The 24,571-nt window shown below is 64.7% G+C and overlaps 1 protein-coding gene across 17 annotated transcripts in view; it reads right to left on the bottom strand.

Annotated features, from left to right (window-relative positions):
- Positions 1–24,251, bottom strand: part of FBRSL1 (fibrosin like 1) — a 98,644-nt gene extending 74,393 nt beyond the window's left edge. For 3 of the 17 annotated variants that reach the window (XM_034934908.4, XM_034934902.4, XM_034934898.4), the window contains exons 1-2: positions 23,475–24,228; positions 5,857–6,054 (exon numbers count right to left, since the gene is read on the bottom strand). In XM_034934908.4, the coding sequence (XP_034790799.2) occupies positions 5,857–6,054; positions 23,475–23,765 (489 nt within the window). In that variant the 5' untranslated portion in view covers positions 23,766–24,228. Of the gene's footprint in view, positions 1–2,255; positions 5,043–5,856; positions 6,055–23,474 lie in introns of those variants that run through there. The other 14 variants (XM_034934894.4, XM_034934909.4, XM_034934896.4 and 11 more) reach the window with 11 other exon arrangements.
- Positions 24,252–24,571: the final 320 nt, after the last annotated feature.

Below are 24,571 nucleotides of genomic sequence, written 5' to 3'. Positions count from 1 at the left end.
GCATCTTTGCCCTCACCACAGTCGCCCAGCATGCTATCCCAGCCTGTCTCCCCACACACGGAGGAGCCGAGCCCTGACGCGAGAACAGAGGCGGAGCTCATCGTCCTCAGTGCCCAGAGAAGGGTCCCGAATGAGCAAACGGGGAAGGCCCAGGAGGTGGTGTTTCCAACACGCAGGGCAGGGCCTGGGGGTGGGACTGTGGCTATTCACCTGCAGTGAGGGGTCCAGAGAGACGGGGCCCTCGGAAGAGGGTCTGCAGGCAGAGGCCCACACACCAGGCGTGGATGCTGGGCCAGGTGCCGGGAGCCCACCCATGCTCACACCCCTCCCTCCCTGGGGGCTGCTCAGCGATGGCTCATGGACTTGGCCTGACCTGGGGAGGACCCAAGGGCCTTAGAGCTCCAGGCCCCTCGTGGGGTTGGCCCCACCGCCACAGTCTCAGTGCCACCCATCTTCCAGGAATCCACCCCGACCTCCCCTTCTCCTCCCCCAACAACCAACCAACCACTGCCCTCGTCTGCCGTGGGCTCTGCAGGAACATGCCTCGGCCTCTCCCAGAAGGCTCACGCCCTCCCCATAACCCCTTCTACAGATGGGAGGGGACCAGCCTGCCTATGCCAACAACAGCAAGGTGGGCAGAGGCCCCCGCAGAGGTGACCAGAGGGCTGATGGTCACTAAAGCACTGCACGCAGGCCCCAGTCTCCAGAGGGGTTCCTGAGGCAGCAACAGGGTCTCTCTAGTCGGGCAGCGGGCAGCCTCCCCCAGATCCCCACTGTCACCCCCCAGAAGACACCTCCATCCTCAACCTTCAGGCTGGGCTGCCCCCACCCCCTCTACAGCAGCCAGGACACAAGCCCATCTTCCTGGGCAGGCGCAGCCCCACTGAGTACCAACCCCTTCCAGAAACAAGGGAACAAGCCATGTTCCAACCAGGCCTCAGGCTCCAATCTGCTGCCTGTGATGGGAGCCAAATCCCGCTTGCCGGAGGCCTCGCAGGCCCGCAGCTGCATCTTCTGGTCAGCACAGTGAGTCATAAAAATTGGAATTGACCACCAACATTTCAACATTGCCGAATCCAGAGAAACCTGGATTCCCAGCTGTTCAGAAACATCAAAGATCTGGCCACACGAAATCTGCATTTCCCAGGGCGACGCCTGGCAGCAGTGTCCCCACCAGGGCGCGGGCCCCAGGACACAACATGGATGTCCAGCACCGTAGGGCCCTGGTGTCTCTGCCCTCCCCATAGCGGCACCCCGACCCCAGGCCAGTGCAGACAGTGGGTTCGAGCTGGAGGCTGCAGGGTCATGGCCAGGCCTCGAGAGCCCCTCTGGGTCCTGAATGTTTCCTCCACAGGTGTCCTCTGCACCCCCAGCTGCTGGCCACGGGGACCCAGGCTGCAGTTTCCAGCTCTCCTCAGCCCTCCCTGGCAGCCTGGCCTTCCCCATTAAGGGGCAGCCAAGTGCCACTGCTCAGCTCCAGCATGGATGGCCCCTCCCCACTCCCTCAGCCCGTTCGGGCCTGCCCCAGACATGGCTGTACTCACTCGGCCCCCTCTGTACTCACAGGAGCCCGGGGGTAGGGGCAAGGGCCTGAACGTGGAAAGAGGGCAGGAGACTGTTTAAATCATCACTGTCCCCCACGCGTGACAACAGGGACGTCTGAAGGCAACTTCAGCCCCTCTGCGGGGCAATGGCTTGTGTGGGTGACTCTGAGATGGCATCGCCCTCCAAGCCCGCATCCCAAGTGTGCCAGGTCCAGCCAGGAGCTCAGCCAGGGCGCTGCAGCCAGGACTCGGCCCCTCCATGCCCCGGCCTTCCGTGAGCAGAACACAAGCACCTGACAGGCTGTGCAGAGGATGCTGGGCTGAACCATGCTCCCTCACGCGTGCCCAGGCCATGCAGAGGACTCTGAGCTGAACCACCCTCCCTCACCAGTCCCCAGGGCACTGATCCTGGGGATGGGTGCCCCCCAGGCATGAGCCGAGAGGGGGGTCTCGACCCCTGCTGCACTGGCCCACACAGTAGCCTTGCGGTGGGGGGATCTGGAGGCCGGTGCCCCCCATGCTGAGCACAGTACAAACCCCCATTCCAGGCCTCAGATGGGTGGGCAGGAAGGTCAGGAACAGATGCTCCAGGTCTCCCCTCTGTTCGGTCAGAATGCAATGAATCCCGAGCCAAGCCCAGCACAAAAGCCGTTTGTGGGAATAAATCACGTAAGACACATGCTCGTCTGTTTAAATTACAAACGCTGATGCTGTTATAAAAAATAGTGGCACGGCACTTTTTATTTTCTTTAATCAGAAAAATAAGCCCTGCGCTTCTGGGATGGAGGCCCCAGGTGAGCACCGGAGGAAGGGGCCTGGGTGGGTGGGGAGCGAGGGGGCCCAGAGGCCAAAGCAGATGCTGCACCAGAGGCTGGTCAGGACCCGGGAGGGCCTGCGGGGGTGGGGTCCTCATGAGCAAGTGCGGGGTGCTGGAGGTCAGCAGCTGCCTGGCCTGGGAGCCAGGGACACCCATCCCCTTCCTGACACCTGAGGCAGCCCAGCTAGGCAAGACCAGGCCTGCAGGACCAGGGCCTCCTGTCACTCGGCGCAGGGGTCCAGGTGGTCAACGCTGCTCTCTGGAGGACCACTGGATAGAGCCTGCCCAGCTCCCCTGAGGTCTGAAGACAGTCAGAGCCCCCCCCAAACACCCCCTCCCTTTTGGGTGAGTGGCGTGCCTCGGACTCCAGAAGACTCGAGTGGGGCTGCCTCGAGACCAGGTCCTGAGGGGGTGGCAACACCTGACCACAGGTGGGGGCCGTGGAAGGGGCAGGGATGGGCCCAGGGGTAGCCTTGTAGTGTGAGGTGTGCCCGACTACAGGTAGGTCAACAGCCAGACGGGACGCTGCAGGGCACTGTGGGGAAGTCGGAAGAAGGCGCTGCCCACCCTGTGGGGTCCCCCTCGCCTGGAGACCCTGCAGGCAACCCTTCAGTGCATGCCCACGGGGGTGGTGGAGGCAGAGTCCTGAGAGGTGGGGGTGGGAGCCTCCGGGTCCCCTGCAGGTCCTGACCCACCAGATGGGCCCATGTGCCCCCTGTAGCTTGGGGGCCCTGGAGGTGGACACCAGCACCTCCTGACTACCAGGGGGAGGGCCTGGACTGAAACCCACACCTTCACCATTCGCCACTGGGCCACTCTGCAGGAACTGCAGCACCCCACAGATCCTTCATACCCAGCACGCCACTCACTCTCACACCCTCTCGCACGCATGCACACACAGCACGCACACACCAGGCTCACACGCTCCGCACAGGTGGCACGCCAGGGGCAAGCGTGCACGTAGACTCAGAGATGCAAGGACAGTATTGGCAATTCAGAGGCACAGAAAGACGCTGAGGGGCCCCCAGCAAGGTCCCCGCCCTCAGGGGCTGTGTTCCCCTCCCAGGGCACGCACACCACAGGCAGCAACGCGGGTGGGGGCACTGTGACACCAGTGGGGGGAGAGGGAGCATGGCGGGGCGGCAGGCAGACGCGGGTTCATCTCTCCTCCTGGTGTGGTGAGCCTCAGCCTGATCACGGCACTGTAGGGGCTCTGCCTCTGGCCGAGCCTCAATTTCCAAAGACAAACAGCCCAGCCCTGTCTAGACAAGGCCTCAGGCTAGTCCGGCAAAGCATCTCCAGCCCGAAGGGCAATGCGGCCTTGGCCCTCGGGGCCCTGCCAGGGTGCAGATCACACTGGAGTGGGCTGGAAAACCCATATGGGGAGGTGCCTGCAGGCATCAGGCTCCAGGGCTCACAGATGGGGCCTGACGGGCCATCCCGGGGGCACAGGATCGGGTCCACCGGGACCGCAGGGGCCGGCAGGGATGGCCCAGGGCCAGGAGCGAGAGCCGGGGCTGACGGGCCGGCACCAGATCCAACAGGGACCGCCGCGGCTGGCACAGGAGCCCCAGGAGAGGCCGGCAGGGTGGGCCCGGCTGCCCCAGGAGTGAAGGGCGATCGGGAATGGGGAGCAACGGCTGGGGTTTGCAGGGCTTGTTGGGGCCCATGAGCGGCCGCAGGGGCTGGCAGGGCTGCTCTGGGCCCATGAGCGGCCGCTTGGGTGGGCAGGGCTGCTCCGGGCCCATGAGCGGCTGCTTCTGCTGCCTCGGCCGTCCCGGGCACAGGAGTGAAGGCGTGAGTGGGCCGGGCTGCTCTGGGGCTTCCACTAACCGCTGGGGCTGCCTGGGGCGCAGCAGCGACCGCCGGGGGCGGCTGGGCTGGCCCAGCAGGGACCTTCGGGGCTGGCCGTACTGACACGGGGCTAGGAAGGCCCGCCGGGGGCAGCAGCACTGTCCTGGGAGGAAGCTGGCGGGCCGTCGGCGTGGTCGGAGGGTGAGGAGTGGCCGCGGGGGCTGGTACCGCTGGCACTGGGCTAGCAGCGACCACAGGGGCCGGCTGCGCTGTCCTGAGGATGCCCTACCGGGCTGGCCACAGTGACACGGGCTGGCCCACGGCCGCAGGGGCCGGCAGCGGTGCCACAGGGTCAGCAGGGACCGCAGGCGCCTGCAGCGGTGCCTTGGGGCCAGGAGGAACCGCAGGCGCCGGCAGTAGAGGCAGGGGACCAGGAGGGACCGTGGGGCCAGGAGGGACCGCAGGCGCCGGCAGTGGTGACACGGGGTCAGCAGGGACCGCAGGCGCCTGCAGCACTGCCTGGGGCCTGGGAGTGCCCAATGCGGCCGGCAGGGCTGGGCCGGGCGTGACCGCTGGGGCTGGCAGAGCTGATCTGGGGATGGAAGGAGCCGCTGGGGCCGGCAGGGCTGACCGGGGCCCAGAAGTGACCGCCGGGGCTGGCAGGGCTGTTTCAGGCCCAGAAGTGACCGCTGGGGCCAGCTGCGCTGACCCAGGAGTGGCCGCTGGGAGGGCTGGCAGGGCTGCCCAGGGTCCGGGAGTGCCGACGGGGCTGGGAGGGACCCCTGGGGCTGGCTGGGCTGGCTGGGCTGGAGCTGTTGCTGGCGCTGGGCCGGGCCGTTCTGGTCCCAGTGGCTGGCTGGGAGCGGCCCCCCTTCTGGGGAGCACACCTGCATGGAAGAAAGAGCACGTGTCCACCTGGGCAGGTGTCACCGCCCGCGGAACCCCCGTCCAGCCCGGGCCCAGGAGGCATGCTGCCCTTCTCCAGCAGCCCAATTCCCAAGGGGGCCGAGGGGAGCCGAGGACACCGCGCAGAGCCCCACCCTGGAAGGAAGGCGCACACCAGCGGACCCCCGCGGAGGAAGCAGCTGCAGGCTGAGCCGCACCCAGGACAGAGCCCCACGCGCTGGGGAAGCCCCCACCTGCTCTGACAGCCCCTCCTGGGCAGGAGGCCCCTGGGCAGGGCAGGCAGAGCCCTGTTCCCAGCTGGGCCACGCACCTGACCACTGACCACAGTCACGTGCCTGCAGCCACTGCCGGGACCAAGTATTCCCTTCCCCACGCCGCACACGGAGCGGATGGCGCTGCGTGTGGACAGGACAGCTCTCGGCAATGAGCCTGGACCCCCTCCTTATAGACACTCTGGACACCTGTAGTCGGCGGAGCCTGATGGACACGGCAGGGAAACGGGGCCGGCCTATCAGCTTGGCGCCCCAGCCCGGAACGCGCGCCTTGCTGCCCCAGACAGGCACCTCTCCTGCTGTGGCCCTGGGCACGTCACGGCCCCTCCGTGACCCAGCCAGCTCCTGCCTCTGCTAGGCCCCAGCCCTGTCCACGTGTCCTGCACCCCAAGCCTGACAACGATGGGCGCGCTGCCAGGCAGGCCCGGGGGCCACGTGGCGTGGTGTCCAGGTGCTGGCATGGCCCTGGGGCAGTGAGCACTGACCCGCCGCAGAGCTTCTGGTCAGGGAGGGACCTGCTCACCTGCTTGGAGGGCTGCAGTGGGATCTTCCTCGCCCCATCGCAGGCGGGCTCGAGGTCCTGCCCGGGGCTGCCTGCCTCCAGGGGCCGCCTGTTCTCACTGGGCTCCGCGGGGGGGCAGGTTTCCGACTCCCGGGGCTTCTTGATGAGACGACGCTCCCACTTCTCCTTCCGCTCATGTGGCTTCAGGGCCATATCCTTCTGCAGGGAGACAGGGAAACGCCAGTTAATTGGCGGGATCCCAGGGCCTTGGGCCCAGGACAGCACCTGGGACAGCACCCACCTGAGCAGCTCTTGGGAAGGAGCCTCCCCACTTGGGAGGGGCACCTCAGAGAGAAAGGAAGATGGCTGCTGTGGGACGGGGGATGGGAGGGGAAGGAAGATGGCAGGTGAGATGCTGCTGCGGGATGGGGGATGGGAGTTTCCCAGGGCTCAGCCATCGAAGGGGCCAGACGAGAAAAAGCTTAGTCCAGCAGGGAGTCTCCAGTAAGCTTCACAGGAGACCAGCCCAGGGCTGCCCAGGACTGCCCCTCTGAGCCCTGCTGAGACCAGGGCTACCTTTCAAGAGCGAGTGCCCTGCAGTGGGGGCCAGGGACCACAGGAGCCTCTCCAGGGGACACCCAGGCCCCACAAGAAGTGCTCCCCCAGGTGACAGCCCACAGGAAGTGCTCCTCCAGGTGACACCATATTCCAGAGGGCCTGAGGGGTTCTGGCCAGTGCTCCCGGACGGGTCTGTGGATTTGGGACAGAGATGCTTCCCCGTGTTCACCTTTGGGCTACCAGACCCTGGGGACACCCCCAGGCCCCCTGTAAACCTGCTGGCCTCCCCTGGTCCCCTCTCGTCCCATCTCGACTCCTTCAGAGCACCTTCTAGCCTGCGGACAGCCCCAGGACACTCCAGCCTCCACCCTGCCGGTGGACATCGGGCAGCCCCAGGTTCTGGGGTCCCCACCTCCACACTCGATAAACCACTAGTAAGCACCTTCTGTATGCTGGCTCAGCTCCTGGCACCAGGGCTGGTGCAGACAGATACGGCGCATCAAGTTTAGGGTCCAGAGGAGCCAGCCGGCCAGGGAGAAGCGTCCACGAAAGGACAGAACCCTCTCGGGGAGGGCACAGCTGTGAGGAAAACAGCAGCAGTGAAGCCCAGGACAGAACCCATGTCAGAGCTGCTGCCAAGGACCCTGGGAAGCCACTGGGGAGGATCCGCCCCCACGGAGGGCCACAGTGTCCCTGAGGAGAACCCGCCCCCGCATAGAGCCATGGTGTCCCTGGGGAGAAGGACCTTGGCTGTCCCTCCGGTAAGGACAGACGACAGAGACAAGAGCCATGGTGGTGCCGGCCACGCCCTCCCCGGCTGGGCGCCCGCCCCATGACACAAGCGCCACCCCCACCAGTCTGAGCTGGAGGCCCTGAGAGGCCCAGCAGCGTTTCCGGGCCCCCTGCCCACGAGGGCTGATCCTGTCACTCCAACTCTTTGCTGTTTCCGGCTCCAGGAAGACTCCTTGCCTGCCCGAGGCCCAGCTCCCGCCATGTGCTCTCTGCAGAGCCACCACTCAAGGCCCAGAGCCCTGCTGTGAGCGGCCTGCTCCTGCACAAGCCCGAGAGCCCATGGCCTCCAGAGTTCCTGCTCGCCCACCCAGGATCTGTCAGGGCTGCCCATCCCAGGCAGCTGTGGACGCAATCTGCTAACACTGCAGAAACGGTTCCCAGTGAGCTCTGAGGGTCTCAGCCTGGATGAATCAAAGGCTGCAGCCCAGAGAACGGCTGTTTGCAGCGCTGGATCAAAAGCAGGAACAAATCAAGGTGTTACCTTTCACAGTAACCAGGAAACCTGCAAGGGCAGCCTGCCACGCAGGGCACCACTGTGCTGGGATTTGTCTTTCTACTGGGCAAAGAGTCAGAGGGGACAGGCAGAGGGCAGATCTGAGGAGGCAGGACCGGGTGGTACCCTCGGGGCACAGACGCTCCCCCAGTCCCGCTCCACACCTCTCCCCATCGCCACAGTGTTCACAGCTGGCCAGAAGGACGCATGTGTCAAGGGCAAATTGTTTAAATTTACCACATTTTCTGTAAACCTGCTCTAGTGTTACTCTGCTTTCAAAAAAATATAAAGATTTCTGCCGGCCCCTCCTCCCATCCACAGACCCACCCTCCAGCTCCCTCCCCGCCCCGGCCACAGTCACACCAAGTATAAGGCAGTTTCCTGTCCCGTCTGACCCCCACCAGAATGTCCATCTGTCCTGCCCCCTGCTCAGCCCCAGACGGGGCTCACAAGCGCTGCTGAGCGAACATTCTAGAGAACAGACAGCATGGGGTGGGTGCCCACACCGAGCAGGAGAGGCCTCCGACATCTCCGGCTCCAGGCGCAGCCCCTGCACCCACACACCCCCAGCCAGCACTGCAGCCACGCTCACTGCAGAGAACAGAGGCCATTCCCAGGAAGCTCTGGGAGGGCTGTCCCAGCACTCTGCTCTTGAGATGCCAGCCAGCGCTTCGCCTGCTACCTTAAGACGGTGGGAAAGGTACCCAGGCCTGGGAGAGCCGTGCGGCTGGCCCCTCTGCTGGTCACTCCGGGGCTTTCCAGGGTAAGGCTGGCCCTGTGGGCTTCGCCTGGCAGGTTTCAGAGGCCCCACAGCAACGCCACAGCACTGCCCTGCCCAGCTGCTGAGAGAGGCATGACCAAGGAGGCCCAGGCAGGGGCCATTGCCAGCCCCACCGCTGCACCCAACACCCCACTCTGCCCAGTCGCTCAGTCACTCCACGTACACCTGAGGGGTTGGTGGTGCAGCTCAGAGACCATACAGCGTCCCGTCCAAGGCCACCATGACAGGCAGCAGCGCGGTCACCCCCGCTCCTGTGAGGACCGGAGTTCCCCTTGGGGCAGACCACGGGTGGGGGTGGGGCCGGGACAGGAGTCCAGGCCAGACGGGGGGCAGTCCCCAGGGACTGAGGAACAGTGCGTGCCCTGGGCAGCCCCAGTGTCCTCATTTGTAAGCTAGGCAACAGCCCCACCCCATGGGCGGTGCCAACCACCACACCAAGGATGCCTGGGCTCCATGGAAGGAAGGGCCCAGAAGGTTCGCACGGGGAAGTGACATGAGCTCCGGATGGGGGCCCTGCACCAAGCCAAGGAGACCAGCGGCAGCCGCGCTCACCCACGTCATCGTGTTCACCGCAGTGAGGTCTGTGCCAGGTGCTCTGGTAAGTGGTGGGACAGGCCCCGCTTATCTTTGTTTTTGAGATGGAGTCTCACTGTGCTGCCCAGGCTGGAGTGCAGTGGCACGATCTTGGCTCACTGCAACCTCTGCCTCCCGGGTTTAAACAATTCTCCTGCCTCAGCCTCCTGAGTAGCCGGGATTACAGGTCACCACGCCCAGCTAAATTTTTTTGTGTTTTTACTAGAGACAGGATTTCACCATGTTGGCCAGGCTGGTCTCAAACTCCTGACCTCAGGTGATCCGCCCACCTCGGCCCCCCAGAGTGCTGGGATTACAGGCGTGAGCCACCGTGCCTGGCCTGGGCCCCGCTTATCTAATCCACACAAACAGGACCCTATGAGTTGGTCGCAGTGACCACCCCAGTGTCGAATGAAGACACAAGAGACGCAGAGAGGCCTGGAAAGGCTCCAGGAGCTGTCCCCAGCACCACCCACCACCCAGCCCAGCCCTGGGGTGCCAGCCAGGGCCGCCAGCCAGGGCCGCCTCAGGCCACTGTCCCAGCTGCAGGAACCCCTGCTAGGCTGAGGCAGCAGAGGCCTTGAACCCCCCACAGGTGTGCAGTGCACACCTGGGTCAGCACACGTGGCACCACACCTGCGCACACAGGGGCCCTCCAGGAAGGCGCAGTGGAGGCCCTCCCTGCGCAACGCCACTGCCCTGCAGTGGCGCCAGCACCCCCAGTAGTGGCTAGGGCCCCAGACCTCCCTGCTCCCCTCCCAGGAGGACCACCAGGGCTGGGCGCAGGCTGCCGTGACATTGCTAGACAGATTTTTCTGTAGCAATTCTATGCGACTGCTTTTGGCTCTCTTAATGTCATTACTATACAGCACCAATAACATTCGTAATCACTACAGTGAACCAGACACGGAGAGAAAAAATAATTCTACCTCAGCACACACAGAGCCCTGCTGCCCCCTCTTTGGGACGGGGCTGCCTGTTTGCACCAAGGCCTGGCCCACCCCCTGCAGCCAGGTGGCCACGCCCTGCTCCTGAAACCACAGCAAGGGCCTCTCCCCTCCTTGGCACCAGGCAGGAGGCTCTGGAGAACCGCCTACCCAAGACCTCACCTCCTTGGCAGGCCCCTCTGCTTCCCACCTAGAGTGATGACCATGTTCCCCTGGGCAAAGTCAGGCCTGGAACCCCCAGGGATCTTCTCAGATGGGTCGGAAGCTGCTCTCCATGGGGGCAGGGGGCTGAGGGAGCCCCCGGGGGTCTTCTCGGATGGGTTGGAAGCTGCTCTCCAGTGGGGGCAGGAGGCTGAGGGAGGCTGCAGCTGCTTGGCTCCCAGAACCTTGTTGGCTCACACCTTCGTCAGGCCTGTCTCTGTCATTCCAAGAGCTCAGGCCCAAAGCCCAGAGCCTCTGACTCTCAACTGTGTTCAGTCTGGGTGCAAACCCCACAGCTCTCCCTGCAGAGCACCTGAGCATCCGCTCAGTGCCCAGCTGGCATGGCTGCCCCCCATACCCGGGACCTGTGGTGGCCTGTGCCCCGACATCCTCTCTGCCTTGGGTCAAAAGCTGAACAGAAACTGGCACAGGAGACCCTACAGGGAGCCCCACCCATGGCCCCGTGTGGGGACTGGGTCTAATTACCCCTCCAGCTGCGAAGGTGGGAACGGGACCCTTTCCCACCATGACCCATCTCCCCCTTGGCTCACACTCACTTGGTGGGCGACAGCCCCCACATCTCCCCCCACCCAGGGCGTCCCATGTCCAATGTCGCCTTGGCCGGTTTTTTCTCATGGGGACCCCACATCACGCACCCACAGAGACTGCCCCGGCAAGCCTCACTGACACCTCACTTGTTCCAGAGGCCTCCAGGTCATGCCCAGCTGCTCCCATGGCCTCCAGGATGTGGTCCTGCGGGCTTGCGGCTCTCGCCTAGCAAGGGACCAGCAGCTGGGAGCTGGGCTGCCCCTGCAGGACCACCACAAGCATGGTGGCTGCTGCCTCTCGGGGCTGGCTGAGATTCCCAAGCACCCAGTGACGGCACGTGGCTGCACTCTAGGGGCAGGGAGGTAGGGTCAGGGCTCCTGGGGGGTGGGGTGGGAGGCGGGGCACTGTGAGGCCCAGCTTGGCCGTTACTGCTGCACCCCACCCCTTGGGAGCTGTGGAAGCTGTGGCCTGGCCCTGTGCGGGCCGGGAAGAGCTACCTGCAGACAAGTCGGAGACCCAGACCATTGGTGACGGTGTCATGGAGAACAGCAGTGCTGCCTGGGATGGAGTGGTGCCAGGACGGGTGTGAATGCAGGGGGCACAGCAGGTGGACAGGAGAGGGCGGGGACAGGAGAGGGCGGGGACAGGAGGGGGCGAGAACAGGAGGGGGCGGGGACAGGAGAGGGCGGGGACAGGAGGGGGCGGGGACAGGAGGGGCGGGGACAGGAGAGGGCGGGGACAGGAGGGGGCGGGGACAGGAGGGGGCGGGGACAGGAGGGGGCGGGGACAGGCAGGCATGGGGACAGCGGGCTTGAGGCCTGAAGCAGGGAGGTGGGGGATGGTGTGAGGGGCAGGCTGGTGTGAGGACTGCAGTGGAGCTACTGCTTGGCCCTGGTTTTATCCCAGGGTTCCAGTCCAGCCACGCCTGGAGAACCGTCTGATAGGGGCTGAGCCTGGAGGCTGAAAGAGGCTGCCCAATCACCCTCTGACCAGCCCGACTGGGAGGCCACTGTCAGGTGCCAGGCCTGGAGGTCAGTCCTGCTGTGCACTCGGACGTTCCTCCCTCCAGCTCCGATTTACTGGAAGACCACGGATCACACCTGGCTGTGGCCCGCAGTCTCACCCTTCAAACCAAAGGCCTTCCGCAGGATTCCTCTGGGTGGCCATGAGGGCCGGGGGTGGAGGGTTGAGGCGGCACCAGGGAAGATGGCCCAGGGTGGCAGTTTGCCAGGAGGGAGGTGACAAAGGGCTGGAGCCTGCCCCGGCCACCAGTGGGGTCTGCCAAGGATTCTAGAAGGGCCCCCAGAAGGACGGACCACACCAATGCTGGCAGGTGGGGGAAAGCAGGCAGCTGCCCCCTCTGTCCCTAAGGAAATGGGGGGCTGCCGCAGGTTGGGGCATGAGGACGCATCGGGATGGTGGTCAACACACTGAGTGGGACGCATCACTCAGACCCGGGAGGTCAACTCTTCAAAACGAACATATGTCCAGTCCATGCACTCTCTGTACAAACAGACTTCCTCACAATAACGAAAAGAATAAAAGGAAAGGCAAGTCATTTGGATTTAGATTTAGAGGAAGACAACAGAAAGAAGCCAGGTGCTGGAGACACTGGGCAGGTGAGGCTGTCCCCAAAGGGGGAACGCAGGGCAGGACCCTGTGAGCTGAGATCTGGGCAGTCGAAGGAAGGAGAGGAGCCACGGGCCTGGGTGTCCTGCTCCCCGCCAGCTCCTGCTCAGCCACCCTGCATGCTGGGCCCTGCTGTGTGGCCAGCGCTGCTGGGACGAGGAATTCACCACTGGGGTCCCACCCTCTCCAGCGGCCCCTGTTCTGGCCCCTCCCCTCACTGGCCCCTGCACAGGAATGGGCCGTGTATTTGCTCACGGCAGCCCCTCTCACTCCTGTCCAAGGCCTTGGGCCCCGAGCGGAAGGCAGGCTCAGGCTTCATTTCCATGGCCCACACTGGCCCCTGTGAACTCATGACGGCAGTGAGGGCACCCAGCGCACCAAGCACTGGGGCTGGGCTTTGTCAGCCCACACTGGTCTCTGAGGCTCCTGGCCCTGGAAGCCCCTCCCCCGGCCATAACCCCTGCTGACAGCTGCCACTGGCGATCCCACGCAGCAGCCTGGGACACACAGAGCTTCTTCCTCAGCCATGGGGAGGGCGGCCCGGGCCCACGCTAGCCAGGTGTTGCTAAAGCCACAGGCCTGGGGCGCGAGGACCACAGGGGCAGCCGCCACTCGGCCCCAGCTTTATCCCGGAATTCTAGTCCAGCTGTGCCCACAGAACTGACGACCCCCGGGGCTAGGGGCTAGTAGGGGCTGGGCTCCCAGAGTGAACAGGACCACGAGGCCGACCCACTTCTGACCTCAGGGCCCCAGGGAGCAGAGTTGCAGGGGGACCAATGTAGCCCCCACCCAGTCCAGTCCACGTCAGGGGCCCGGTCCACATCAGGGTCCCCTCCCTGGCAGTCGCTGCAGGCCCCTTGGGCTCCTTCCCCGCCCAGCTCCTGGCCACATGGTCCCTGGGGAGAGGCACGCAGCCACGCCGGCCACAGGACAGGGTGCGAGGGGCAGGCGAGTGAGGCATGGGATGAGGGTCTGGCCGAGGACAGCCAGAGGCCTGCTGCGGTATGAGCAGCAGCAACTGGGGCAGGGGCCAAGGGCTGTGGGGGACACTGCGGCAGGAGAGGTTAGAGAGGGTGGGGCTGTGGCAGGGCCTGAGCTCCCTGTGAGGACAGAGACTGTTCCAGGCTGGACGGAGTCTGCAGGGCCTGGGATCCCTGTAAGGGTGTGAATGGGCTGTCCCGGGCTGGATGGAGTCTGCAGGGCCCTGGGTTCCCAGGCAGGACAGCAGCTGGATGAGGTCGGATTCAGGAAACTACGGACTGGGTGGGTGGAGGGGCCAGGACAGGGGATGGCGACAGGGCCAGGACTCCCTGGAGGCTGGTCTGGACACACAGCAGGACCGGCTGGCCCTATGGGGGACAGAGGACAGGGAGCAGAGAGGCCGGCCCCATGAGCCCAGGCCAGAGAGGGGCAGCCCCAGCCTCCAGCCCTTGCCTGAGTTCTGATCCTGCTCAGCCACTCGCCAGCAGTGTAGACACGGGAAGCGACTGCACGGCTCTGTGCGTCAGGTTCCTCACGTGCAGCATGGGGACAGCACAGCACCCACAGTGGGGGCTGCCGAGAGGAGCAGGTGCCACGCACATGAAGCCCTGGAGCTGCGCCTGGGCCTGGAGCCGGGCCCCGCTGCCTTTCTGTCACTGTCACGGCCGCTCATCAGCAAGGCTCGGTGGTGGGGCCGCGCGTAAGCCTGGGACACACTCGGCCGCTCTGCTCCCTAAAGCCGCCCAGCCAGGACCAAGTTCTCAACAGAGGGAAGGTGGCGGCCACAGACTGGGCAGGTGTCCCTCTGGCCTCAGTGGGGCAGGGTCACGGCATGCGGCTCCCAGCCCCAGATGCTTGATGGCTCCCGCAGAGTCCAGAGGGCAGTGCCGGCGCCTCCTGAGCCAGACACCACGGATTCCGGCCAGAGGGTCCCGGGTGCACGCACATGGTACACACGTGGGCTGGGAAGACGGGCGTGGAGACCTTCACACCCGTCTGGGCTGCAGAGAGCCTGGTAGCCCACCCAGCCTCCTCCCTGACGCCAGCACAGCTCTGGGGAACCCCATCCACCCCACAGGCCAGCTCACAAACCAGATCAGCACAGCTCTGCTGCGCCAACGGAGCTGGGGCTCAGAGGCCGTTCTGTCCCTCACACTCCTGAGGGCGCCTGCCGTCCTCCACAGGTACGTGGAACCAAGTACCCCATTTGCCCTGAGTCCCCAGAGCACCTGATCTCATGGAGTTTAGGTACTGCGCAGCGCCCCACCCCCCAGCCCTGCAGCCCCCCAGCCACAGCCCCCAGCCGTCTCCAGCCTGCCTGCCACCGGCACCCCAAACCTGTACCACCTGCTACACGTGCCCTTCCTGACGGGCTCTCGGGAACCGCCACGCCACGGTGCTGCCCCTCACAGCCTGCACTCCTCCCCAGAAGCCCTCATGGCCTCCTCTGTGACTCCTAGTCTCCGACGACAGCCTCTTTACTGCCATCCCAATACTCACTGGCAACGGGGCCCGTGGGTGTATCTTGGGGGCTGGCCCAGGGCCTGGCACACAGCCAGTGCTCAATAAATGCTTATAGAGTCTGTCAGTGAAAGCAGAACAGCTTAGAACCCTTCCCTGCTGGCCAGCGGCTCACCTGGCCTCTCCCAGAGATCCAGCACCACCCCTGCCTGGCACCACCCCTGCCTGGCCGGCCCTTCCCTGCTGGCCAGCAGCTCACCTGGCCTCTCCCAGAGGTCCAGCACCACCCCTGCCCGGCACCACCCCTGCCCGGCACCATCCCTGCCTGGCCGGCCCTGGAGGCTCCACTGTGCAGCAGCAAGACCTGGGCAGAGCGTAGATCTGGAACGGGTGGGGCGGCTGCCGAGGCCGGATGAGGCCCACCAGTCCCAGGGACCAGTCTGACCACTCAAGCTCCTGGAGGCCTTGCAGAGCACTGTCCCAGGGGACAGCAGAGGTGGCAGGTACCCTTGGTCACATACACAGGCAGAAGGGGCCCAGCCTGCCGTGGTGAGGGCGGAGGAAACCCGCTGAGCAGATGGGAGCATGGGCAGGTAGCCACGGGACCTGGCTGGGGTTGTCGGCCTCTCTGCCCAGCCCCCAGTGGGGTGAGTACCATGGCCAAGCCTCAGTTTCCACGCATCACACAGGGTAGCTGCAGCTGCGCCTCCAGCTGTCCTGGCCCACGGGGACACCAGCACCTGACGGTTCTTCAGCCTCCGGCCTCCCTCCCCTAGAACAGGTTGGCGGCCACCCAAGCACAGCCCCATCCAGCTCTGCAAGGCCCACCCAGGGCCGCCTGCTGACCAGGATGGGGGGCCCTGTGCAGTAGCACCTCAAGGGGCCCCGGTACCTCCCAAAGCTCCCAGGGGATCTGGACATTCCAGGCTGTAGAGCAGGAGAACCCAGACTTCCATGACCCACATCCCCACATGGGGGTGGTGGGGGCAGCCCAGGACAGGTGTGTGGGGATGGCCCATCCTCCTCATTTCCCTGGAAGGTCTGTAGGACGAGAGTGGAGGGCTAGGGGCCGGGAGGGGTCGGCAGCCACAGATCCACTCTGCTGCGGTCCTCGACAGCCTGTAGCTCAGCCTCCAGCCAGGATTGGCCAGAAGGTGTCTGACAGGCAGGTGGCTGCTGCAGCGCCTCTGCAAGGGTGGCTGGGGGCCTGTGGGTCCCGCAGGCCTCCCCACTGGAACATTCCGACTGCTGTCACATCCCAACACAGCCCCCGGCCCCATGCCCCCCGCACAGGCCTCACTGTGAGCGAGGGGCCCGGAGAGAGACCCACACCCACACAGGGGGCACGTAGCTGTGGGGCTTGACAGATCTGGACGGCCGGCTCTCCCCGCCAGCCACCTCCCCAGGCTCCCAAAGTAACAGCAGGCACCCTCCCCAGAGGCCCTGTGGGCCAGCTCTCCCGGGGTGCAGTCAGCCAGGCTGTGACGGGCCCCCCAGCTCTCCCAGGGGTGCAGGCCAGGCTCAGCAATGGGCCTCCCAGCTGCTGCCACACGACCACTTCAGATGGTATACACTCCTGGGGTGGGGCCGGGGAGGACACCAGGCCCGAGGGGTCTCTAGGGGAGGCACATGCGTGGCACAAACACACACATCGCACGCCACAAGCCCTGGCCCTCCCTCAGGGACCTGGGGGCTGCTTAGATGCTCACCCTTATTTAGGGACAAATGGCTTTGTCATGGGCCACATGGCAGGAGTCAGGGCCTGACCCTGGGCCACTAAGAAGGGTTAGATCCCCAGCCCGGGGTTGCCTCAGCAGGTGTGAGGCGGCGCCCTAGGGGTCCCGAGGCCCAGAGCCTGGATTCTAGCCTGGGGCCACTCACTCAGCTCATCTAGACAGGGGCAGGAGGCCTAGGGGCACGGAAGGGTGGTCAGGCCTGTGGGCTCCTGAAAGCAGGAGCTGAGGCCAGAGGGGGTCCTGGTGCCATCTGGGTAGGGGAGTATGGAGGGGGAGTCCGGAGGGAGGGGGCACTGAAGGGTGGTCAGGCCTGTGGGCTCCTGAAAGCACGAGCTGAGGCCAGAGGGGGTCCTGGTGCCATCTGGGTAGGGGAGTATGGGGGGGGAGTCCGGAGGGAGGGGGCAGCCTGGGACACGGGTCACTCAGGGACTCCTGGAGACTCAGGTGGGCTGGGCTCCTCCCGTGGCTGCCTCTGACTCAGGGCAGCCAGACTGGGTCTGCCCTGGGACCTTGGCCCAGCTCTGTGGTCCTCCTACTTAGAGGGCCCTCCTGACCCAGCCAGGCCACCCCGGGCTCCTCTCCCCCAGCCTCCACTCCTAGCGAGGTGGTCCCATGACCCCTCCCTCATTACCCGTGTCCCCACCCCAAACCATGCTGACTTGGGGTCTATAACCGGTCACCAGTAAATGGGCTGGAGTGCTGGGACCCGAGTGTTCTGTCCAGGTGCTGAGAAAGTGGTTAATTCTTATGCCATTTTGACGTTACAGAAAAAAATGAAAAGTTCCCAACCAAAATGCAGCAAAACCAGCGGAAGCAAGACTACCAGACTAACTTTACTAGAAACAGGGTGGCAAAAATCCGAACCGTCGGCAAACAACCCGAAATGAGACTCCACCAACACGGCCCGCTAGGGCCACGTCCGGAGTTCAAGGACAGCCTGACAGCAACACAGGACACCGCAGGGCCTGGGAAGGAAGCGCGGGGCGGCGGCACAAGCTGGGTGAGCAGGGTCACCCCTACCTGATGCTGGACCAGAGATGGGTCCCGTGCAAGACAGAGCGCCCATCAGAATGCAGGGAAACAGGGAAGGAGGGAGGGACACAGATACCCACAAACAGCAACACCAATCCTCACGCTCTGGACACACTCACAAATCCAGCGCAGCCGCAGGGAAGCAGCAACGTCACAGCCATGTGCAGACGCCAGCAGGGCCAATGACGACCCCCTATGAGTCCCCTAGAAACTGCCTGTGCTGAGGAGAGAATCCAACAAAGTGCCCAGGTAGAGATGTCAGGTGGGAAGACAAACAGCAACAACCAGCCAGAAAACACAGTGAAACGAGGCTTCCAGAGTGACAAAAACACAAGCCCGGGTAAATACGCAACACGGGCCCCTCGGCAGGGAACAGACCCTCACGACCATCAGGAGCCTTAAAACTGCCAGCCACAGACAGCAGGGCCAGTTCTGGGCACTTCTCTTTCTCTAGAGAAGCAATCACACAAAGGCGGGATATGGCGGAAGTCTGGCGACAGACCTCCCCGTAAGGACAGCTGGGGCACCAGAGCCTAGTCGGGAAGGAGGGTCTAGTGTGGGTCTGACTCCCTGCTGCAGGACTGTGCGGTGACTCACAGGGACCCTGGGAGACCCCTCCAGGCAAAGGGCAGCCGGCACCAGGCCCCAAACGCGAAGGTGCGCAGCACGTGCGGAGGCGCGGGCATGCGGCGTAGCCACGGCAAGGACAGGAAGGCCTTGGAAACCTGAGCCAAGAACTGACAGGCCCAAGCAGCCGGGAGGGAGGGGATGGGAAAGAGGGCCGGTGACTCCTGCTGTAACAGCCCCGACCCCGAGGCCAGCAAGCCACTGGGCAGGGGCCCGTGAGGGGCAGAAGCACAGGCAGAGGACGTGGAACCCTTCCCAGAGCCAAAGCAGGCCAGGTGCAAGCCCTGCTCCAGCCATGGCAGGGCCTGAGGAGCTGCTGGCCCCCAGACAGGGCCTGGACAGGTGGCGGGCACCCACGTGGACCGAGGGGCCAGCGACGCTGCTTTCAGGGCCTCTGCGTCCACCTCCCCCGAGGGAGCAGCCCTTGCCCACAGCTGTGGGACTCTGTGGGAGGAACAGGAATCCATGCAGCTTCCAGGCAGCCCCTCATTGTCACAGGGCAGGCCCCGGCTCAGCTCCGCACCCCTGCCCCATGGCTGTGGGTAAAGCACTTCCCCTCTCTGTGCCTCAGTTTCCCCACCTGGAGACCAGGAAGCAGCCACAAGGAGTTCCTGGGCCGAAGCCTGCCCTCTCCCTGGCTCTCCTCACTGAACCCAAATGTCTGCGGTCTCAGCCCCCACCCCCATCTGTCTGAGAGATGGGCCACGCATGGACTCACAGTGCCCCCGGCAAACTCAGCCCCCACTGGCACCACCAACAGTGTGGCCTCAGCGGTCCCCGGAGGTCCAAGTGACACTGTTAGGCCCCACACGCGGTGCTCGGCAGGCCGGGCCCAGCCCCAGCCCCCACATGGCCAGGTCACACTTCCAGCCCAGATCCTATGCCTGGGCTCTTGCTCCTGGAACCCTGGCCCCTCTGTGAAGCCCACTAGGGGCTCACAGACAGACCACCTGGCTCAGCCTCCAGGATGCAGGGCAGGGCAGTGTCTGGGCCAGTCCCTCACACCCTCACATTCCCCATGACGGGCCGTGTCTCAAAACCTGTACCCTCCCCTTGGCCAAGGCCCACCGGCTCCAGGCTCACACCCTATGCCCACCAGGGTTCTGGGCCATTTTCAGCAGGGGTCACAGCTCGCCCATAGACAGCCCTGGGAGGCCGGGGGCCGCACACGATCAGTAGCCTGGGGTTTCTTAAGCACAACCGTCTGTGCAGGTTCAGCAGCGTTTTGGGTGCATGTCCTGTGGTTTATGCTGAGCAGAGAATGTGGAAGCACAGGCGTTAGAGGAGACCGCTGGCCACCGAGCCAGGAGGCTGGGTGCTTTCCTTCCGCCTTTATTCCTGGGACACACGTGGAGCTTCTGCGTGGCCCGTGTGCCAGTCGGGGAACAGCTCAAGCTCCAGCACGCACCTTCTTATGGAGCTTGACGTGTGGACCAAGTGAAAGTCACCAGGTGAAAGTGATTTGCTGTTTGAAAAATGCAAATTAACCAAAAATCACAGACACCAAACCAGAATGGTGGTGTCCGCCTGGAGCTAGTGGCCGATGTGCTCCCGGGCACCCTGCCACCTCCCTGTGGCCCAGGCGCAGCCCAGAGCACCATGGCCAGCGTCACTGGGGCCGAGCGGCCAGCATGTGGGAGTGGGCGGTGCAGCCCACTGAGCTAGGCAGGCCTGGCCTATCTCCCAGGAGACACAGGGACCGGCACAACCTGTTCTGTGGCCTGAGGCCAGATAAGGATGGCCTTTGCTATGTGGGAAGATGGGGTCTGACACAGCCCTGGATACACCTCTCAGACCCCAGTCTTCTTGGGAGGACCCCAGGCAGAGAACAGCAGCACTGACCAGGCACGTACGGCCACAGCACTGCTCCAAGGGTAGGGGGCTTCCAGTGTCCTCTGGTCAGTACAACCAGGGGACAGAGTTGTCACAGGAAACAAAAGGGACAGCAAGAGCCATGTTCCCAAGCACCCAGAGTCCCCGGTCAGAGCAAGAGCAGGGGAGAGGCCAGCGGGGCTTCCTCAGGCCTCCTGTCCCCACATACCACTGCCCCTGGTTACAGAGTAGAAAGTCAAGTGGGCTGGCTCAGGTCTGCCGCGCCGCCCCACCCACCCCAGCACACCCAGCCCAGCACGCCCCTCTGCAGGTCCTCAGCCCTGCCACAGGGCTCCCATCTCTATCCGCAGTTAATCATTAACGCTGTCTCCAGGGCTGCAGGCACACCCTGAGCCAGGCCAGACCCTGGCCCTCCTCAGCCCACAACCACCACCACCACCATTTAGGGAGTGCCTGCTGTGTTCACAGCACACACAGGCCCAGGACAAGCGGGGACTCCTCCTTCCCTACAGGAGCACATATAAATGTGCAGATGCTGGGGGCCTGCCCCGGGCACAGAACGGCCTATGTGTCCCACCCAGGGTACACAAAGGGGGCGGGGGCCTGCCCCGGGCACAGAACAGCCTGTGTGTCCCCCATCCAGGGCACAGAAAAGGGGCAGGGACCTGCTTGGGGCACAAAACAGGTACAGAGACCTGCCCCGGGCACAGGGCAAGGGGTGCCTGTTCAGACAGGCGGAGAGGGTGGTCTGCCTGGGGTCAGAAGGGGCTGCGAGTGGGGGTCTGCCCCAGGGGCCAGGGCTGGGGCCGAGAGTTGGTCCCAGCGCGTGTGGGGTCTGGGGTGAGGTAACAGGACTCCTGCAGGCAGGCTACACCTCCCCGGCAAGTCTACACCTGTGTTTGGTTGTTTATACCACTGCAGTGTCCCGCGGGCACAAGCCAGCCTCTGGGGTTACAAGGGCTTCCTCCAACTCCTGAGTGTCCCATCCTCCAGCATCCCAGAGTAGGAAGAGCCCTCAAGACGCGGGTGGGGGCAGAGGGACTGTGAGCGAAGGCGGCAGAGCCAAGGGCAGGCTGTGCCTCTGGGCTGGGTCCTGGTGGCCACATCTCCCTCGGTGTCTCGTGTGGGTGGCCTCGCAGGGCAGCGCCCGCTCACTCCAAGGCCGGACAGGCGTGGCACCCAGTGCTCCTTGCTCTTGCTCTGCCTCAACGGGGAGCCTCAAGGTCCCCATCTGTGGAATGGGGGCATCCAGCCCTCCTCGTGGGTCATTTGAGGAGTAAATGAGTTGATGTCTGTGAAAGGCAGCTCAGAACACTGCCTGATGGAGAGAATGCTTACTGAACCAGTCACTACTATTGATATAATTATGAATTATCTGAACTTTGGGGAAAAACCACCATACTTTGGCAAAAAATGTAGCCAACCAAGAGACACGTATGGGATGATCACGAGGTTATGACTTGTGCAGAAGCCCCGTACTTTCCCAGGCAGGCTCCGAAGGGCAGAGGAAGGGACATGAAACCACTCTGGGGTGCCGTGGCTGTGTTAATGCCACGCAGCAGCAGACTTGTCTCACTATGACCTGGGGGGCCAGCTGGTCTAAGCCGAAGTCACCAAAACCCACTGAACCCACTGCCTGCAGACTGGGGGCACGTGACCCTGCCAGAGCAGGTGGACAGCCAGTCAGAGCCGCTGCAGGCAAAACACGTGGGCCTGGGATTGGCCCTGGGTCTCCTGAGTACAGTTCGTCTCCTCACTCACTGATTCCTGACACACGCATCTGGGGCACTTTCTACACGTCGAGCTCTTCCCGGCACCAGACCCCATAGGAGACACACAGGACAGCACAGTGTCTGCTCTCTTTCAGCTTACAAGTTCTTGTGGGAGACGAAAATGGAGAGCAAAGACATTCTAAAACAGCTTCGCAGAGTGGGGATGACAGAAAGAAGGTGGGCAACATCGACGGGGGTGGGGGGCACCACTTCAGAGGAGTCTGAGGTGACGTTTTTGCAAAGACACAATGGCACCAAACATCAAGCAGACAGAGAACGGCAGGGTACAAGGGCTGACCCGCTCGGAGCAGTGAGGAGGCCGCGGTTAGGGACCCAGGAGGTGCAGGTGGGTGGCGACAGCTCTGGAAAGTGGGCATCGTCGTGGTCTCAGCTGCAGTGCAGGAGCTGAGCGCAGGGCCTGGCTTGCAGTACGTGCTCAGTACAGGTACAGTCTGTGTCATTATCACCACTGAGAGAGCAGAAGACAGCCCCAGGGCCATCCCGTCCCAGCACAGAGCAATGGCGTGTGCCAGGCCTGGAGCCATCTAATAATGTGCACGACAGAGGATGGCCAGCCTGTGTGATGAGCCTGGCCACCACCCACCCCGTCCTGGGCCCACAGGAGCCCCAGCTCTGTCCGTGCACTTGGGACACGAAGCCCCAGCTCTGTGTGTGCACTCGGGACACGATGCGGCACCTGTTCTGGGGCCGCTTCCCTGGCCACCGGCCCTGACCCAAGGCTCTCTACAGTCCCCAGAGTTTGGATGAGAACTTGAAGAGGACTTGCTGCTTCAGGGGCCTGCAGTAGGCATCTCCCCTTTTCCCAAAGCTCAGCTTCTGAGACTGGGGGATCCCAGGCCATGGGCTCCCATGCCCCTGGAAAAGTGAGAGGGGTTGGAAATGGGGTGATTCTGGGAGTCAAAGTCCAGCAGATGAGGGTCCCCCAAAGTAAGTGCTGCACGGGGCACACCTCGCTGGGCGGGTCTCGGCCCTGGTGGAGGGCAACTTGCTAGCATTCCTGCCCATGCCAGTCCTGGGGAGACAGCGCCTGCCCCAACTCTCAGACAGCATTTAATTTCCTTCTCTGCTCAGCTGAGTTCATGTAAGAGGAACAGTATTTGCTCAGCAAATATTGTCCGTCAGCCAGACAAGCAATATTTTTGGCCAATCTATTAACCATGCAGCAGGCAGCAGTCACCAAGAGGGGTCTTGAGATTAACCCTCCTTCTCCCCTTCTCAGCAGAGCCCTCGAAGGGAGGAGGGAACAGGATGGCCCGCGGAGTATCCATTTTATCACCACCTCCCTAAGATCCAGCACTGCTCCCTAGCACGTCCTGAACCAGGCAGAGCGATATGCCGGCCACAGAAACACAACTGATAAAAGGCCGACGGTGCTGTCAGACAACCCCCAATTTCGAAGCGTAGATTTTTTTGCCTCTGCAACTCAAAATGTCCCCAAACCCACCCGACGCTGCTGGGTCTTCCAGATGCGACAGTCTGGGCGAGCGGTGGGCACCCAGGGTCCCTGGAACGGGTACCAAGTGGCCGGGGCTTCCCTCAGGGCTGCCCACGGCGCGGGCGGTCGCAAGCCCAGGGGTCCCGGGATCGCCCGACGCGTCAACTCCGGGCCCCGTTCTCGCCTCAACGCCTGCGAAGCCGCACCCGTCCACCTACCTCCAGGGCCTCCAGGGTGCTGAAGCTGGCGATGGCGAAGCCGTCGATGACCTCCTCCTCCTGTGAGCTGGACTCGCGGCGGCGGCGGCGCGGGGGACGCGCAGCGCGGGGCGCGGGGGCGGCGCCTCGGGGGGGCGCGCCGCGGAGGCCCGCGTTCTCCTTGCCGGGGCTGGGCTCGGGCTCGTCGCCCGACGACGGACTCTGGGCGCGGGCGTCGCGGGCGGCCTCCCGGCGCCGGCCACGGTCCCGCTGCGCGCGCGAGCGCCGGCTCGGGCGGACCTTGGCCTCCATGGCGGCGCGTGCGCCCCGTCGGGCCGGTGACCTTGACGCCCCGCGCCTGGCTCGCAGCAGGCGGGCTCCCTCGGCTACGCGGCGCCGCCGGGCTGAATGTGCGCCGCGCGGGCTCGGGCCCTGGGCGGCGGCGGGCGGCGGGCCGGGCCGGGCATGCCGGGCGCGGGGGGCGGCTCAGCCCCGGGCCCGGCGCGGCCTGGGACCCCCGGCGCGGGCGGTTGGGCGCATCGGCGGGGGCGGGCCCGGCGCTCAGCGGCCCTCGGCCGCCCCCCCGGGGGCGCGCCCCATGCGCGCGGCGCGGCGATCGGGCCGAGCGGGCGGGGCCGGGCGGGCGCGGCGGGCAGCAGGCGGGCAGGCGGCCGGGCTCCTGGGCACCGGGCTCGTGAGGCGGCGGCGGCGCCCCGAACAGATAACAACTGACGCACTTCCGCCCGGCTGCGCTCGCCAGAGGAAGTGAGGGCCGCCGCGGGCGCCCGCGCGCCCCGCCCCGACCACGCCCCTGCCCCGCCCCGCTCATAAGGCTCCGCCCCCTCCCCGCACACGCGGCCCGCCCCGCTCACGAGGCTCCGGCACCTCCCCGCCCCATTCACGCAGGCCCCGCCCCCTCAGGCTCCGCCCCCTCCCCGACCCGCTCACGCAGGCCCCGGCCCCGCCCCGCCCGGGCGCCCCCTCTCATTCAGGCCCCGCCCCACCCGCAAGTGCCCGCCCTTCGACCTCGCCCCCTCGCCGCGCCCCTCCCCGGCGCCCCGACCTCCGCTGCAGCCGGCAGTGATCCGCTCGGCTCCTTCATGGGAGGGCGCTGGGAT

The sequence above is a fragment of the Pan paniscus genome, chromosome 10, assembly GCF_029289425.2.
Source record: "Pan paniscus chromosome 10, NHGRI_mPanPan1-v2.0_pri, whole genome shotgun sequence".
In the NCBI taxonomy this organism is placed as follows: Eukaryota; Metazoa; Chordata; class Mammalia; order Primates; family Hominidae; genus Pan; species Pan paniscus.
Note: the sequence above shows the minus strand (reverse complement) of the source record. Positions and strands in the feature narration are given on the sequence as shown.